Below are 17,827 nucleotides of genomic sequence, written 5' to 3'. Positions count from 1 at the left end.
GATCAATATAGTATTGTGGCGACCCACTTTCTACACAACTGAACCGGCTCACAAAATAGCCCGCACGCGGGGAGAGACTTTTGTAATGCACCTCTGACGTCATTTCCGCCCGGAGAGGGCTGGAAGGGAACTGCTTAAAAGCCAGTGCCGCAAAGTTTGAATAAACGAGTCTCGAGTGCGACTTACAGACTGCGTGTCATTATTTCTAGCTCTGTGTGTAGCACATCGCTACAGTATAACCAAAACATGAGATTCCGTATATTAGCTGCCTGGTAATAAAACCTACAATTTGGTAAAGCTAAACCTCCGTTCTTTTTAACTTTCTGGAGATGGACTTTATTCAATCGAGGACATTTATTTTTCCATATGTAGGAGGATAAAATAGAGTCCAGAGAGTCAAAAAAGAATTTAGGAATAAAAACAGGTAACAGGTATATAAATAAAATTAATTCGACCAATCAATGATAACGAAAGGGGTGACCAATTTGATAATGTTCTTTTTATATAATTTAATAAAGTTAGAAAATTTTCTTGAAATAAGTATTTATAATTCATAGTAATTGTTACACCCAAATAAGTGAATTGGTTTCTTACAATTTCAAAAGGAAGGTTGATATCAGTTAATGGCAAAATATTCAAAGGAAAAGGAAACACACGTACATAATTCTGATAATTCACGCCTTTTTAGCCAATGGAGAGGTTTGTACTATCACTCAGGTTTTCAGGCCAAAGCTAGAGGTGTCTCAATTTTTATAGAAAATACAATTCCTTTTGTTCAACACAAGGTTGTTTCTGATATTAACGGATGATTTGTTATAGTATCGGGGAAACTAGAGAATAATTGTTGGTATTTGCCAGTGTTTATGCCCCAAATATAGATGATCCAGTATTTTTGAGTGATTTTTTTTCCCCCCGTTTTTGCCTGATCTGTGTGTGTGTTCATTGGTGATGGCAGGAGACTTGAATTGCTGGTTAGACCTATTGCTGGTCCAACTTTATTCAATGGATTAAACTACTATATTTATCCCCTTTTGCTCGGGTTCTTACTAATTCTCAGAATTCTAAACCATTCAAACTTCAATGTGGAACCAGACAAGGTTGCCATTTGAACCTTTGCTCTTTGACCTGGCTTTAGAACCTTTAGCTATTGCTTTTCGAGAACCTAACGATATCACTGGTATTTTACAGAAGGCTACTATCAACAAAGTTTCACTTTATGCAGATGATTTACTGCTTTACATTTCTAATGTCAAAACTTCATTACCTTCTGTGCTTTCTTTACTATCTTGTTTTAGTCAGTTTTCTGGACATAAACTGAACCTACACAAGAGTGAACTTTTTCCTTTGAATAATTTGCCATTAACTGATATTAACCATCCCTTTAAAATTGTAAGAAACCAATTCACTTATTTGGGTGTAACATTTACTGAGAATTATAAATACTTATTTAAAGAAAAATTTCCCTCCTACAATTTAAATTATATAAAAAGAACATTATCAAATTGGTTGCCTTTTTCGTTATCATTGATTGGCCAAATTAATTCTATTAAAATGAATGTTTTACCTAAATTTATATACCTCTTTCAGGCATTACCCGTTTTTATTCCTAAATCCTTTTTTGACTGGACTCTCTTTTATCTTCCTACATATGGAAAAATAAACGTCCTTGACTGAATAAAGTCCATCTCCAGAAAGTTAAAAAGAATGGAGGGTTAGCCTTACCAAATTTTAGATTTTATTACTGGGCAGCTAATATACGGAATCTCATGTTTTGGATATATTATATTAACCACGAGGACTGTCCCGGGTGGGTTTCTTTAGAAGCTAACTCGGTTAATAAATTTTCTATTATCTCCCTTTTGGGATCTTCACTTCCTTTATCCTCAAGTAAGATAACTGGAAATGTGGTAGTCAAATATACCTTAAGGACTTGGATGCAATTTAGAAAACACCTTGGCTTATTGAGAGTCTCCCCTTCTAGTCCCATTTTTTTAAAATTATGTTTTTAAGCCTTCTATGAATGATGTAGTCTTTAAGTTTTGGGAAGGATTGGGCATTATATGTTTCCGGGATCTGTTTGTGGGACAAAGTCTTTCTTCGTTTGAACAATTGTCAACTAAATATAGTTTACCAAAAACCCATTTTTTTCGGTACTTACAAATTAGAGATTTTCTGCGATCTCAGTTATATACATTTCCTAATAGACCTGGTAAGAACATAGTAGATGAAATTCTTAATATGAAACTATTCTATAATGGTTCAATATCCAATATTTATGATATGTTGTTGGGAATAAGAAATCATTCTTTAGAGAAGATTAAAAATCTTTGGGAACAAGATTTACAGACCTCAATTTCATAAGAAACTTGGAATGAGATTTTTAAATTGTTTAACAGTTCATTGCTCTGTGCTCGTCATTCCCTCCTACAATTTAAAGTGGTTCATAGGGCTTATATGACCAAGGATAAATTATCTCGTTTTTATAGAGATATATTTACCTATTGTGATAGGTGTAGCAATGGAGAAGCTTCACTTATTCATATGTTTTGGACTTCCCCAAGTCTTGGAAAATATTGGAAGGAAATATTTCAAACATTTTCCGTACTCTTTAAAGTAAATTTTAAGCCTAATCCTTTGACTGCTTTGTTTGGTATTGTTGGAAGTGAAGATATCTGATCTGCATATTTTGGCTCTTATCTCTCTTATGGCTAGAAGGACGTTTTGTTTAAATGGAAGGATGCTGTTCCGTCTAATCATGCTCAGTGGTTATGGGATGTTATGGCATGCCTAAATTTAGAAAACATTCATTGTTCAATTTCTGAATCTAACCAAGATTTTCAAAATTTGTGGGGGCTGTTTTTAAATTATTTTCAGAATCTTTGACTTCTTGTTAAAGTACAGAAGTTAGTCAATAGTATATTTTATTATCTGATAAGTTTCTTTTTTCTTTTTTTTTCCCAAACAGCTTCAGCTTTGGTAGTGGGTGTGGATCTTTTTTTTTTCTTAATAAAATTGTTTATATTCTAATATACAAACTCATCTAATCCATATGAATATAGAGTAAGGAGTTCATTAATGTGATTCAATATACTGTATCTGGTATTATATTTTGTCTTTTGTTTTATAATATGTATTCTCTTGAACTCTGTATTCTTCTATATAAAGAAATCAAAATAAATAAAAATACTGAAAAAGAAAAGAAAAAAGAAATTAAAAGGATAATCCTTAAGATTAATAAAACAACAATAACCTATAAGATAAGAAAACCAAACAACAGGTTTGACTAAAAAATCCCAAACAGCTTCCAAGGGAAAAAAAAACCCAAACACCCTCTTCCCCCCACCCCCCCAAAGAGAGAAAGTCAACCAAAGAAAGTCGACGCCTACAACTAGTAATGACATCTCCCCCAAAAAATCCTGCTGGTTTACCTCCAAATAAATTACGAGGTTAGAATATTCCAACCTAGTCAAAACAACAGATAATAAAGAGACAGTTAATTCGGGTATCAAAAAAACTCTAGAAAAGTAAGTATAATATAAAATAATATGGACACACAGAATATTGGCTGATTAAAATTTTAATCTCAAAGTAAAACCTTGAGGTTCTAAAAGAAAATTGACTACAAGATTCACCAGAGGCAAAATACACAATTATTCCTAAACAACAGGAATTCTGCAGATGCTGGAAATTCAAGCAACACACATCAAAGTTGCTGGTGAGCGCAGCAGGCCAAGCAGCATCTGTAGGAAGATGTGCAGTCGACGTTTCAGGCCGAGACCCTTCGTCAGGACAATTATTCCTGTAAGTTTTTGTTAAGCCGCTCTAACATGACACTTTTAAACTCAGCAGACAAAGTAATAGCACATTAAAGCCTTAATCTCAAAATAAATCCTTAAAAAGTTCAGAAAGAAAGAGCTAAGTACAAAGTTTAGCAAAGGTAAAATAAACAGTTATTCATGTAACAAATAATAAGCAATCACTTTACTGACTTTAAATATTCCTGAGCCTGGAGACTGGAACGGAACCATTTTTGCGATCCGTCCTGCAGTGTAATTCTGAGCTTCGCCGGATACCATAGAGAAGGTTTAAAATCTTTTTTGTAGAACTCTGACGTGACGCTTTTGAACTTTTGGCACGTTCCCTCATAATCTCTGCTGAGAAATCTTACAACGATTCTAATCTTTTTTCCATTAAAATCAATCATACCTTTCCAATGAGATTTACAAATTATGCGGTCCTTTGTTTGAAACTCATGAAAAGCGATTACCACTGAACGAGGTTTGCTTGCAAACATTCTGTTCCCAGGTATTCTGTGCATTCAGTTGATCATTGGTGTCGATTTTAGAATATCAAGAAATAACTGAACCAGAAAGTTTGCAAGAAATTCTGTAGGACGATCACCTTCAGTTAACTCTTCAAGACCAAGAATTCGTACATTATTCCTTCTACTTCTGTCTTCTCAATCAATAATCTTCTGTCTTAGTTTGTCGTTAATCTTGGATTGTTTTTCATAACGCTTTTGCAGGTCGTCCATTTCCTCATCCAGAATCGGCAGGATTTCTTCATTCTCTTTTATCCGTTTATCATGCTCAGTTAGGATTTCTTGAATATAATCCAGTTTTGTACTTAATTGTTTAATTTCGGAGCCAAGTTGTTGAAACTCTTCGGAGGACTCCTTTCTAAATCTCTGTAGTTCCTCAGAGGATTCTTTCCTGATTCGCTGCAATTCCTCGGACGCTTCCTTTCTGTGCTTTTGCATCAATTCAATAATAGAATCCAAAGATGTAGAAGAATCTTCTTTTTTACCTTTAGCGGTTCTCGTAGTCATAGTGTCAGATCAGGTTGGAAAGTAAGAAAAGTAAAGTAAACTAGGAGCGGCTGTAAATTGCTGTTATTCCATCCACTGCCAACAGGAAATTCCTGTTACACTTCTTTTGGTAGAGATGTATATCCATCCCACCACCCACTTAAAAGTATGTCCCCTCATATTAGCCATTTCCACCCTAGGGAAAAAGGTCTCTGGCTACTCACTCTATCTATGCCTCTTTTCATCTATCAAGTCACTTCTCATCCTCTTTCGCTCCAAAGAGAAAGACCCAGCTTGCTCAGCCTTTCCTTGTATGACATTCAAGATTCAACATGGTTTAATATCTTATCCAGTACACAAGTGTACTCTAACCAGGGCAGCATCCTGGTAAATCTCCTCTGCGCCCTCTCTAAAGCTTCAACATCCTTTCTATAATGCGGTGGCTAGAACCAAACACAATACTCCAAGTAAATAGGGCATTTCTTCTTTGTTCTGACCAGTCAAGTCAGAAGGTTATTCCACCTTTTTATATTGATAGCAGTACCCTTTTAACAGAATCATCCATCTACTGTGGCAACAGAGAGAAATGGCCCTTGCTTTGTGAGACTTACCCTTCTCTCAATACACAAAGATCCGGCTCCATCCGACTATTAAATATTTGCAATCTCTGAGTGGCGTTGCAGAGTAAGCATCTGCCACTCTACTCCTGTGCATCTGATGGGTAGTGTGGCTGTGATGGACTTGCTTCAGCATGTTTCCTCCAGTTAACTGCTACCTCAGTTCCCTGTTTGTTTTCTATGCTCAAGGAGCCCCGCAGATGGAGAATACAATGCTGGCAGCTCTCCAAGACTGCTTACCACAGAGGAGATGGGATGGGGTAGTCAATAATCAATACAGTTGACCACATTGACTTAACTCTTTCGGGTGTTCACAAAAAAACGGAGGATTCTGTCACACTTTCTCAGTTTGATGACAGTAAAACAAATCAAGGACTATGTGGGGTTTCTCCAGTGCCCCCCACCATCCGAAAGGCATTTGGGTTGGTAGTTTAATTGGCTGCTGCCCATAATGTGTCTCCTGGGGGTAGAATCCAGAGGGGAGTTGATGGAAATGTGAAGATTAGTCCTGGATGGTCAGCATAGACCTGATGAGCCAATGGGCATTTTTTCCCTGTTCTCTGATTTTTTTGACTCTCTGTGAATCAAACCCAGTATCCCCTCTCTGTTTAGTCAAAGAAACTTCAGATGAAGGGTGGGTGAGCATTCCAACAACAGGGAAAAATTTGGAAAATGTTGAGAGGCTGACGAATCATTGATGGGGAATGAATTGTGAGTCCGATTCACTGGATCATTGGTTGGACCGATGGCGGGGGAGCTGCGTTGCCTCGGTTGTGACGAGGACTAGGCTGGAGCAGCTGGCTTGCCTGTTGTGGTCGCCCAAGAGGGGAGACACTGAGGCACTGTAGGAAAGCCTCTGTGGGGTGTGCTGGAAATTGTACTGGGTTGGGACCTGGCCCTCCCACTGGTGCTGCCCTCCAGTGTTTGCTCAGTGGAAGAACAAGCTGGACTAGGACTACAGTCATGTCACTCCGGTCTGTTATTTTTATGTGTTTTGCTCTGTGTGTTTTTCTGAACTCATAACCATATGTGCTATTTGTGCTATATGGTATGTGCTGTTGGTAATGTATGTGGCCCTGTGTCCCTGGAGGAATGCTGTTTCGTTTAGCTATATTCATGTATGGATGAATGATAATTAAAGTTCAACTTGAATTTGACTCGAGCAAATACTTGAACCAAACTAAACCTTTATTAAACATATTACGACTGCCAGAGTGATAAAATACTCCATCGTTTTCTATGAAAATGCAAATAACAACAGATGCCTAAAGTAAAACAGAAAATTTTGGAAATCATCAACAAGAGAAAATCTGCAGATGCTGGGAATCCGAGCAACATACACAAAATGCTGGACAGGCAGCATCCATGGAAAAGAGTACAGTCAATGTTTTGGGCCAAAACCCTTGTGGTGAGAGAACCACCAGGTGATAGGTGAAACCTGGAGGGGGAGGGATGAAATAAGGAGCTGGGAAGTTGATTGGCGAAAGAGATTGGTGGCCTTCTGTCTCTTTCACCAATCAACTTCCCAGCTCTCTACTTCATTTCACCCCTCCCCCCAGGTTTCACCTATCACTTTGTGTTTCTCTCTCCCCTCCCCCACCTTTTAAATCTACTCCTCAGCTTTTTCTTACAATCCTGCTGTAGGATTTCGGCTCGAAACATCGGCTACTCTTTTTCATAGATGTTGGAAATGTTCAGCAGATCAGGCAGCCTCTGTAGAGAGAGGAACAGAAGCTGTGTTTCGGCTTAATGAACCTTCACCAGAACTGGGAAAGGTTGGAGTTAGGTGCAGCGGCAGGGGGAGGAGAGAAGTGAACAAAAGCAAGGTTTTTGATTGGCTGGGTGTGGAGATATTACGAAAATAATAATAGATGTGGTGAGAGAGGCTGGTAAAGGCCTTGAGTAGATAACAAGAGGTCAATCTGTGAAGAGATGAATACATAATTAGCAGCAGAAGAAGTAAGAAAGTGGTGGAACTGAATGTTGGAAATGTAACATATAAAGCTGTGAAGATTGATAATCTGCAATTAGTGAACTCAAAGTCTTGTAAGTTGTAACGGGTCTAATTGGAAAATGAACTGATATCTCTTGAGGTTAGGCTGGACTTTGCTGGAATCATGTTGGAGACCAGAATAGAACTGGGGTGGGGAATTACAGTGACAGCCATTCTTATGGACTGAACGAAGGCATTACACAAAGCTGTCTCCCAATCTCCATTTGGTTTCCAAAATGTACATGAGATATACTTCCAGCTCTTCTCTGGCTGGAGTCATTTTACCCTACCTGACTCAATTTTCAATGGATTATCTTTATGCTTCCTGTCACCTTTAAGAATCTTTCACCACTGGATACATCTTCCACCCTTCCCCCTTTCAACTGCACCATTCCCTTTTTGACTCTCTGGTCTGATTTTCCATCTCTATGAACCAAACTCCTTCACACAACACTTCTCTTTTAACCCATCCCTTCCCACCATCCAGATACCCCAGCAGTCCTAGCAGGTGAAGAAGTGATTCACTTACTTCTCTTCAATAGTTTATTAAGAACTCATTCAACAGTTTTATTAAACAATTATAAGAATGTAAAAATGCATTTAATACTTACAACATGTCAGAGAAAGCCAAATACCATCTGGGTGACCACTTTGCAGAACATTTCTGATTAGTCCACAAGAGAGACGCTAAACTTTCAGTTGGCTACAACTGCCTTAACTCTTGTTCTGATCCACCTGTCCGTGACCTCCAATACCAGTCAACAAGAACAACCAAGTCTGGGGAATAGTACTTCATTCTCTATCTGGGAGATTGCAGATATTGGAATTCTATATCAAATTCAATAACTTTAGTCAGGTAGCAGTTCTTCTGTAGAGTACCTGTATCTTCTTTCTTAATATGAGCTTGGTCTCTTGCTCCACAGATACTTGTTAATGTCCTGGCCATTTCCAACATTCTCACATTGGCTTCAGATTCAGCAACTGTTCTGACCTGCATTTCACAACTCTAACATAGTCCTTCTTTTATCTCTATCTTCCTTCATTAACCTCTGAACCAGATGGTTCTGTCAGCATGGAAATCTCCTCAGTTATCCTGGCATTGGTCTATTGCAGATATTCCCTTTGTCCTCTCCATCCCTCTCCCGCTTGCTTTGCAACTTAAAACTTGTCTTCCTACTTTACCAGCTCTAACAACTCTTTAATTCTGCTCCTCTCAGAGCTTCAAAAATTCAAAGTACAGTTATTATCAAAATATGTATGCAGTACAGAACCCAGCGATTCATCCTGCAGACAGTCATGAAACAAAGAAACACTATGGAAACCATCAGAGGTCTCCACGGATGCTGAATGGTCTGTTGTGTGTTTCCAACATCTTCAGATTTTATTCCAAATTTACATCATCTGCAGGTGTTCTTTTGATTTTTACCTTACCAAATGGTTTGTAAAAAATCCAATTTACTCATCTGACTCTCAGAAACAATAATTTGGAAACTAGCAATACAAAACAAACTAATAATGTAAAATGCTTTGCAGATTCTCAATGGAACCTGAAGCTGTTATTGCTGCTGTTTTGCATATTTATAGGACTGCTTGTTTCATCATGATAGTGCCAGTAACATTATGCTATCTTAAGGTTGATTTATACTTGTGCTTACTAGCTTATGCCACAGCCTACGCAAGTGGGCTATGCCATTGTGATTATTTATAATTGTGCGTTGGTGTGTCTGCGTCGCTCTGCAATTCACCGCCAAAACGCTAGTTGGCGGTGGGGTTTCTATGCCACTGCGTTGAGTTTCTTCATGTTGAAACTCAACACGAAGAAACTCAAACTTCATACAATGGCGACTGAAACTGAAGGAGGGTGAATTTTCTGTACTTGTCCGGCCACTGAGAGACATGGACGAGGAAATGAAGACAGGATGTAGGCAGGTAGATTTGATGATTTGGTTCATCGTCTCCAACCAAATATTTTGCATCCGTGTACACACAGCATACTCAGAGACTGGCGATCACCATTCGAGTTTTAGCTTCAGGTGGAAATCAACAGGCTGTAGCAGCTGGCTACAAACTGGCGTCAAGCACAGGGTCCTCCATAATTTCGGAGGTCTGTAAAGCTTTATGGAAAGCATTGCAGCCAGAGTTCCTTCCCTGCCCTTCAGTCGCCCAATGGCAAGCTATTGCAGTGTAGGAGGAAATGCGATGCTACCAAGCGGACCAATCACAGTTGTTGCAGTCTGCGACGCCGCGACGCGTAGTTACATTTTGTGAGAGGTGCGCGTTAGGCTACGGCGTAGGGTTCAGCGTAGATACTGCGTAGGGTTCGCAGCTACGCCGTACCTACGGCGTACATTTAACCCACCAGTATAAATCAGCCTTTACATCAACATGCACCTCACAATTTATGTCAAACTATCAAGCTTCAGGCCATGCCACACAGGGATTTGTACTGATATTATTTTGTGACTGTATATACTGGATCATAACTCTATGTGCTGTGTGTGACTTTACTGTATTTTTCACCTTGACCCCAGGGGAACGATGTTTTGTTTTGCTGTATACATATGTATGGTTGAATGACAGTTAACTTGAATTTGAAATATTGGAATTACCTGGTGTGAGAGCAGTGTAAAGAAATGTTTTTCTGGATAAACAACTATTCTTGGGAAGGGAATGGAGGAGCCGTCAGTGATAAATGTCTCATTTTCTAATCTTTGTCTGTTGATCATATTCTTCATCACTGATTTCCTGCAACTCCTCAACTTCCTCCACTTCATCCGCCTCATCCTCTTCTTCGTCCTGCTCATCTTCAGAAACCTTTTCCTGAAAATAAATGCGAAGAATGCTTGAGGGAGTTTGAAGATATCCAGAGCTTAATGCTGCAAGTATGTTGTAGAGAGGGTGGCGCAGCCTGAAGAGAGGGAGCAGGAGTGGGGTGTTTTGAGGAGAGGGTGTAACTATTGGTGTAACTGACAGAGCCATAGAGTCATACAGGCCCTTTGGCCCAACTGGTCCATGATGACCAACACTCCCATCTTACGCTAGTCCCATTTGCCCACATTTGGCTCCTATATCTCTAAACCAGGGGTTCCCAACCTGGGGCCATGGATCTCTCAGTTAATGGTCAGGTTCCATGGCATAAAAAGGTTAGGAACCCCTGCTCTAAACACTTTCTATCCATTCTCCTGCCCAAGTTTATTTTAAATATTGTTAATGTACCTGTTTCAGTCATTTCCTCTGGGTGGTGAAGTAATTTGGAGGATGGAGATAACTTGGGATGAGGAACGGAATTTTGGGTTGGCTGCTGATCTGATTGGGAGATAACTCGGGATAGGGAGTGGGGTGTGGGTTGGCAGCTGATCTCATTGGGAGATTAAAAAATGATCAGCCATGACTGAACGGCAGAGCAGACTTGATGGGCCAAAAGGTCGAGTTCTGCTCCTTTGTCTTATGGTCCATATCAGTGATTTGGGTAAACTAGGGCTGGAAGAGGTTCACAAGATTGATCCTGGGAATGAAAGGGCTAACATATGAAGAGCGTTTGATGGATCTGGCCTTGTATTTACTGGCCTTTAGAAGGTTGTGGGGATGTTCGTAGTGAAACATTGAAGATTGAAAGACCTAGATAGAAATGATGTGGAGAGGATGTTTCCAATAGTTGGGTATCCAGAGGACACCTCCTCAGGATACAAAGACATCCCTTTAGAAAAGAGATGAGGAGCAATTTCTTTAGCCAGATGGCAGTGAATCTGTGGAATCCATTGCAACAGATGGCTGCGGTGGCCAAGTCGCTGGATATATTTAAAGTAGAGGTTGATAGGTTTTTGATTAATAAGGGCATCAAAAGTTATAGGGAGAAGGCAGGAGAGCAGGGGTGAGGGGGAAGTGAATCAGCCACGATCAATGGTGGAGCAGTCTCGAGGGGTGAAATGGCCTAATTCTTCTCCTATGTCTTATACTCTTATTGACGTGCAATCTAGGTGGGAAGAGGGTGACTTGGGATGGAGAAGACTTTCTGATTTGGGGTATGGGTGTGATTTAGAATTCGGGTGTGATTTGGCTTGGGGCTGTGCTTTATGATATGGGAGCGCCGTTTGGACTGGGCATGGGACTGAGTTATAATTCGGGTTAGGGGATGGTGGGATGATTGCGGCAGGATGGGCTTGTACTTTGCCCATTTAAAATAGCATTCTGTAAATACGGATAAATATAACTTGAAAGGGATCATTTTAAATTACAAGGTCAGTTCTTTTAAACTTCTAAAAATAATAATACACAGAAGCTTTTAACTTTTATATGTTAATTTATCCAGAATGTAATCTCAAGCCCAGAGTCTTTGGACTTCACTGAAGTACTGGAGTCACTAAAGTACCTTACTGATAGAGAAATCAGAGTAAAGGAATGTCTTTCCGAATGAGCTTGCAAATAAAGATTAAATTAGCTTTATGTATCACATGTACAATACATAGAAATATATAGTGAAAAAATGTGTTGTTTGCGCCAAATCATATCAGCGAGAATTGTGCCGGCGGACCACAAGTGTCACTATGCTTCCGATACCAGCCAACAACTCACTAGCCCAAACCTATACGTCTTTAGAATGTGGGAGGAAACGGAAGCAGCCAGAGGAACACAGTGCTGTCACGGGGAGAAGGTTCAAACTCCTTCCAGGCAGCAGTGGATATTGAACCCCTACCTGTGGTGCAGTAATACTGTTGTGCTAACCGCTACGTCACTGCGCTACTTTACCCGTTACCAGGATTGCTTTACCCAGGCAAAATAAAGTCTTTAGTCATCAGTCAAAGTATTCTCATTTGAAACGTATCTGCAAAATCTCAGAAAATTTATGACATAGTATGAGGCCTTTCAGCCCATCTTGTTGGGTTTATCATGGCTCTTCAAGAGCTCGTCCGGGTACTATTTAAATGTGAAGAAGATTTCTTCCCTTCATAAGTGTTTTCCAGAATCCAGACCCATGCCACATGTTTCCTCATTTTCATTCCTTCTACCAATTACTTCAAGTCCTGATTTTGACCGCCTGCTGAGGAAATTAGCCTTTTCACAGCTGTGTGCTGTGGGAGTGATTATTTTGAAAGCATTGTTAATTGAATGCATTAAAATTGAATCCAGGTCTGTCATCTTTCCTTCATTCCATTTTGTGAGACTTCTATTTTAGCTTTAATATTAGGCTTATTTTAACATCTCTCATTCTTAATATTAGCTCTGCCCCTTTTCTGGAAAACTTTGTGAATGTCAGGATAAAAGAAATATAATCAATTGCTCTGCTTCAATTTCTGTTCCAGAGCCAGCGTTCATAATCTCAGCAGAAAGTGGAAAGTGAGTGTGCAGCGCTTTGGACACAGAGGGGGTATCAGTACCTGCTGTTCCATCTGCCTGAGTCTCTTTTCTGCTGAATCACTTGCTGGTTTTCACAGGGAATGTGGGAGAGGCAAAGAAGGGATAAGTATATAAAAGAGTGAGGCTGCAGTCCCCTGACTCAATGCAACTGATCACCAACTGGGAGTGGTACAGGAGGTCACTTACTTTAATGATAGAGTGCTTGCCTCAGTCAAAAGGTTGTAACAACCCTATAAAAACGTCTTGAATGTTCACCTTGGTCACAGCCTTCCTGTCTGATACCCACCCTCCACTAGCATTCTGCAACATCTCAATAGATTTAAAAGCAACTACTCTGCCATACTGTGCAAAAGTCTTAGGCACCCTAGCTTTATATATGTGCCTAAGACTTTTGCACAGTACAGTATTTGTATTTCTCAACATGGAGAATGAGTTTGTAAATCTGGCAGGGAGCAAAGGTTGTTGGGAATGGCGAGGGTGCAGCGCTGCAGAAGGGGTGTGGGGCAGGGGGCAGAGGAGGAGTGCCAGGGCTGAGAGGGGGGCAATGGTATGGATGCATACTCATCCAGCCCTGAGATACCAGGCAAGGGAATTTGATTCCAAACAATTGGTTAATTGATCATTTCAGAATGTCTCTCTGATGCCCTCTACTCCCTCCCCTCGTCCCTTCCCCTTTTTCCAACCATGATTCCCCTCTCCCTGCCCCATTCCCACTCTCAGTCCACAATAGAGACCCATATCAGAATCAAATTTATCATCACTCACATATGTCATAAATTTTTGTTTGTGGCAGCAGCACAGTGCAATATATAAAATTACTACAGTACTGTGCTAAAGTCTTAAGCATCCTAGCTATATATATGCGCCTGGTGCCACTGTTGTAATGTGAGGACATTTGAGTTACTGTCGTCTTCCTGTCAGCTTGAACCAGTCTGGCCATTCTCCTCTGACCTCTGTCATTAACAAAGCATTTTCACATCAGAACCGCTGAAGCTTTTGTTTTTTCCCACCATTCTCTGTAAACTCCTGACACTGTTGTGCATGAAAATCCTAAGAGATCAACAGTTTCTGAGATACTCAAACCACCCCATCTCCAACAATCATTCCACAGTCAAAGTCACTTAGATCACTTTTCTTCCCCATTCTCACGTTTGGTCTGAACAACAACTGAACCTCTTGGTCATGTCTATGTGCTTTTATACATTGAATTGCTGCTACATGATTGGCTGATTAGATATTTACAAACAAGAGACCACGTGTATCTAATAAAGTGGCCACTGAGTATATTTGTCAATAACACACGGTGAATCTAAATGCTGTGAGTGGCAGCAAACGTCACGATTAATTGATCCTTTTCTGGCAGGAAACTCTCATTGGTTACTTCCCAAATCGCAGCCCTGAGGGAGTGACAGGAGCAGGTTCAACAGTAGTCATTAAACAGGAAGGAGATCCACAGCTGAAGGGGAAAAGTATTCCAGGGAATTAGGAAAAGGAGAAAGTGAGGGATTGTTTTTCAATGCAACAAGAAAATACTAAATGGATTTGGTGGTATGACTGCCGAATAACAATGGTGCATGTGTTACCTAGAAACATGGAAAATAGGTGCAGGAGTAGGCCATTTGGCCCTTCGAGCCTGCACCGCCATTCAGTACGATCATGGCTGATCATCCAACTCAGAACCCTGTACCAGCCTTCCCTCCATACCCCCTGATCCCTTTAGCCACAAGGGCCATATCTAACTCCCTCTTAAATATAGCCAATGAACTGGCCTCAACTGTTTCCTGTGGCAGAGAATTCCACAGATTCACCACTCTGTGTGAAGAAGTTTTTCCTCATCTCGGTCCTAAAAGGCTTCCCTTTTATCCTCAAACTGTGACCCCTTGTTCTGGACTTCCCCAACATCGGGAACAATCTTCCTGCATCTAGCCTGTCCAATCCCTTTAGAATTTTATGCGTTTCAATAAGATCCCCCCCTCAATCTTCTAAATTCCAGAGAGTATAAGCCTAGTCAATCCAGTCTTTCATCATATGAAAGTCCTGCCATCCCAGGAATCAATCTGGTGAACCTTCTTTGTACTCCCTCTATGGCAAGAATGTCTTTCTTCAGATTAGGGGACCAAAACTGCACACAATACTCCAGGTGTGGTCTCACCAAGGCCTTGTACAACTGCAGTAGTACCTCCCTGCTCCCGTACTCGAATCGTTTTGCTATGAATGCCAGCATACCATTCGCCTTTTTCACCGCCTGCTGTACTTGCATGCCCACTTTCGATGACTGGTGTATAATGACACCCAGGTCTCATTGCACCTCCCCTTTTCCGAATCAGCCACCATTCAGATAATAATCTATTTTCCTGTTCTTGCCACCAAAGTGGATAACCTCACATTTATCCACATTAAATTGCATCTGCCATGAATTTGCCCACTCACCTAACCTATCCAAGTCACCCTGCATCCTCTTAGCATCCTCCTCACAGCTAACACTGCCGCCCAGCTTCATGTCATCCGCAAACTTGGAGATGCTGCATTTAATTCCCTCATCCAAGTCATTAATATATATTGTAAACAACTGGGGTCCCAGCACTGAGCCTTGCGGTACCCCACTAGTCACTGCCTGCCATTCTGAAAAGGTCCCGTTTATTCCCACTCTTTGCTTCCTGTCTGCCAACCAATTCTCTATCCACATCAATACCATACCCCCAATACCGTGTGCTTTAAGTTTGCACACTAATCTCCTTGTCTCTATGAAAAGTGATCTCTCTGGGTGTTACTCAGCTCTGAATGCAGAGCGGTGGTGTAACACTATTTCAGTGCCAAAGGCTTGTGTTCAGTTCCTGCCACTGTCTGTAAAGAGCTCTCCTTGTGACAGTATGGGTTTCCCCTGGGTACTCCAGTTTCCTCCCACCTTCCAAAAGCATACAGGATAAGGTTATTAAGTTGTGGGCATGCTCTATTGGTGTCAGAAGCATTGCAACATTGCACTTGCTGACCGCCTCCAGGTGATTGATACATACAACACACGTTTCAATGTACATGTGACAAATAAAGCTCATCTTTAAAAGTCCATCGTGAAGTGGTGCAAATTTGATGGACTATATGGTCTTCTCCTGCCCATCTATCTTCTCTGCCCTATGTTTGCATTCTACCAGTTTGCAACATCCCACTGTCCGTTGAGGCGATAATTGAAATATTCGGCATTACCTGTCGGCCTGCAGAGTGCCGAGCAGCCAAGGTGCTGTGAGCCTGAGGTGGACGTGCATCACTCTCAAGTTCACCAATGGAGATCTTTGACCTAAACACCTGCAGAAGAGAAAAGGCACGTCCACACTTAGAGTATTGTGTTGAGTTCTGGTCGCCTCATTATAGGAAGGATGTGTGGAAGCTTTGGAGAGGGTTCAGAGGAGATTTACCAGAAAGCTGCTTGGATTAAGAGAGCATGTGTTATGAAGAAAAGTTGAACAAGCTAGGGCTTTTCTCTATGGAACAAAGGTGACTTGATAAATGTGTATAAGACGATAAGAGGCAGAGATCAAGTGGACAGCCAGAGACTATTTCCCAGGGCAGAAATGTCTAATACAAAGGGAAATAATTTTAAGGTGATTGGAGGAAAATATAGGGTGGGGATGTCAGAGGTTAAGTTTTTCCATGGAGTGTGGTAGACACGTGGAACGTGCAGCCAAGCATAGAGGTGGAACAGGTAGATTAGGGACTTTTTAGAGACCCTTAGATAGAGGGATAAAAGAAAAATGGAAGGCTATATGGAAAGGAAGGGTTAGATTGATTTTAGAGCAGGTTAAAAAGTCAACACCACACCATGGGTGGAAGGGCATGTACTGTGTTGTAATGTTCTGAAACAGGTGTTCTGTAGCAATGAGAAATGAATTCTAATGAACAGAGGGAAAAAATTGAGGGTTTGTAGCTGTACTGCCACCTTTTTGAGCTATTTCATTTGGTCACCTGCCCATTTGCTCTTCAGGGCCCCAGAGTACATGGGGAAGAGAAGCTTGACCCTCCACCCCACATCAAGATTAGAGTGCAGCTTACTTTATACTTGCTAAATGTTTAAGGCAAGATAAGTTGATGACAGGGGAACACTATCTTCACTGGTGTTACCAGAGAGGCCTAATTGCAAGAGAAGCTTTGTTTATGATCTGATGTGCCTATTGGGGCAATATTTTCATAGAGTCGTACAGCATAGAAAAGGGCTCCTCAGAACATTGAGTTCACACTGACCATCAGCACTAAGCCCACAGCGTTCTCCTCACATTCCAACAACCCCCTCCCCCAAATTCTAACACCTGGATTAAGATGGCGCTACTCAATGTGGGCAACAGCTTACTGGTGGTTTTCAAAAGCAAGAAATTCGACCAAGTACCCTATTAATAAGACTTTTTGTGTGGAAAATTGTGGTAAACGATCACCGCAAACAATGAGGAGGCGAGCGGAAGTGGGGCTGATCCGAGTGTCGAGGTGTGCGGGAGCGAGGTCAAGGCCTGTTCCAGGAGAATTCGGAGAGAAGTGGAGATGTTGAAATTTTGGAGACAAAGTTGGAGCGGGTGGAGTGGAGAAAAACTGAAGCAAAGTTGTTTCGGAGCCCGTCCACCTAAACCGAGAACAAGGTTTGATCCATTGAAGCACCACGCCAATTTGGAAAGTCCAAGTACAGGCCAGAAGCAGGCCCTGAGCATATCGCTGTGGCAGGGTCCAGGTGCTTGGACAATTTAAACACTGGGCCAGATGGACTGAAAAGGCAGGGTGTTGGGACCGAAGGCGAGGGTCGAGTCAGTTCTGCTCTGCGACATTTTACTCAGCTCCTCTCCGCGCTGAGGCTGAGGCTGTGAGACTGCTCCAACTGCTACGTGCTTTGTGTCTGCGAGCTTCATGCCGGCTTGCCTCACTCTATGATGAACTGAGACCTCGGCTGTGGGCGTACTCCAGCTGCTCCAGGCTCCGGGTCTGTGGACTCAATCTGGTTTGGAATGCTGTTGCTTGCTTCTATTGCTTGCATGATGTGTGTTTTTTTTCCCTCTTCCTCTGTGCATTGAGTGTTTGTTA

At 41.2% G+C, this 17,827-nt stretch overlaps 1 protein-coding gene across 1 annotated transcript in view; it reads right to left on the bottom strand.

Annotated features, from left to right (window-relative positions):
* Positions 1-7,045: 7,045 nt before the first annotated feature.
* The window catches only part of LOC134356541 (CBY1-interacting BAR domain-containing protein 2-like), a 49,145-nt gene continuing 38,363 nt past the window's right edge, over positions 7,046-17,827 (bottom strand). The window contains exons 7-8 of the mRNA XM_063067503.1: positions 15,974-16,072; positions 7,046-10,237 (exon numbers count right to left, since the gene is read on the bottom strand). Coding sequence (XP_062923573.1) covers positions 10,115-10,237; positions 15,974-16,072 — 222 coding nt within the window. The 3' untranslated portion in view covers positions 7,046-10,114. The remainder of the gene's footprint in view (positions 10,238-15,973; positions 16,073-17,827) is intronic.

This window comes from Mobula hypostoma, chromosome 14 (assembly GCF_963921235.1).
Source record: "Mobula hypostoma chromosome 14, sMobHyp1.1, whole genome shotgun sequence".
In the NCBI taxonomy this organism is placed as follows: Eukaryota; Metazoa; Chordata; class Chondrichthyes; order Myliobatiformes; family Myliobatidae; genus Mobula; species Mobula hypostoma.
This window is presented reverse-complemented; position numbering and strand designations above follow the sequence as displayed.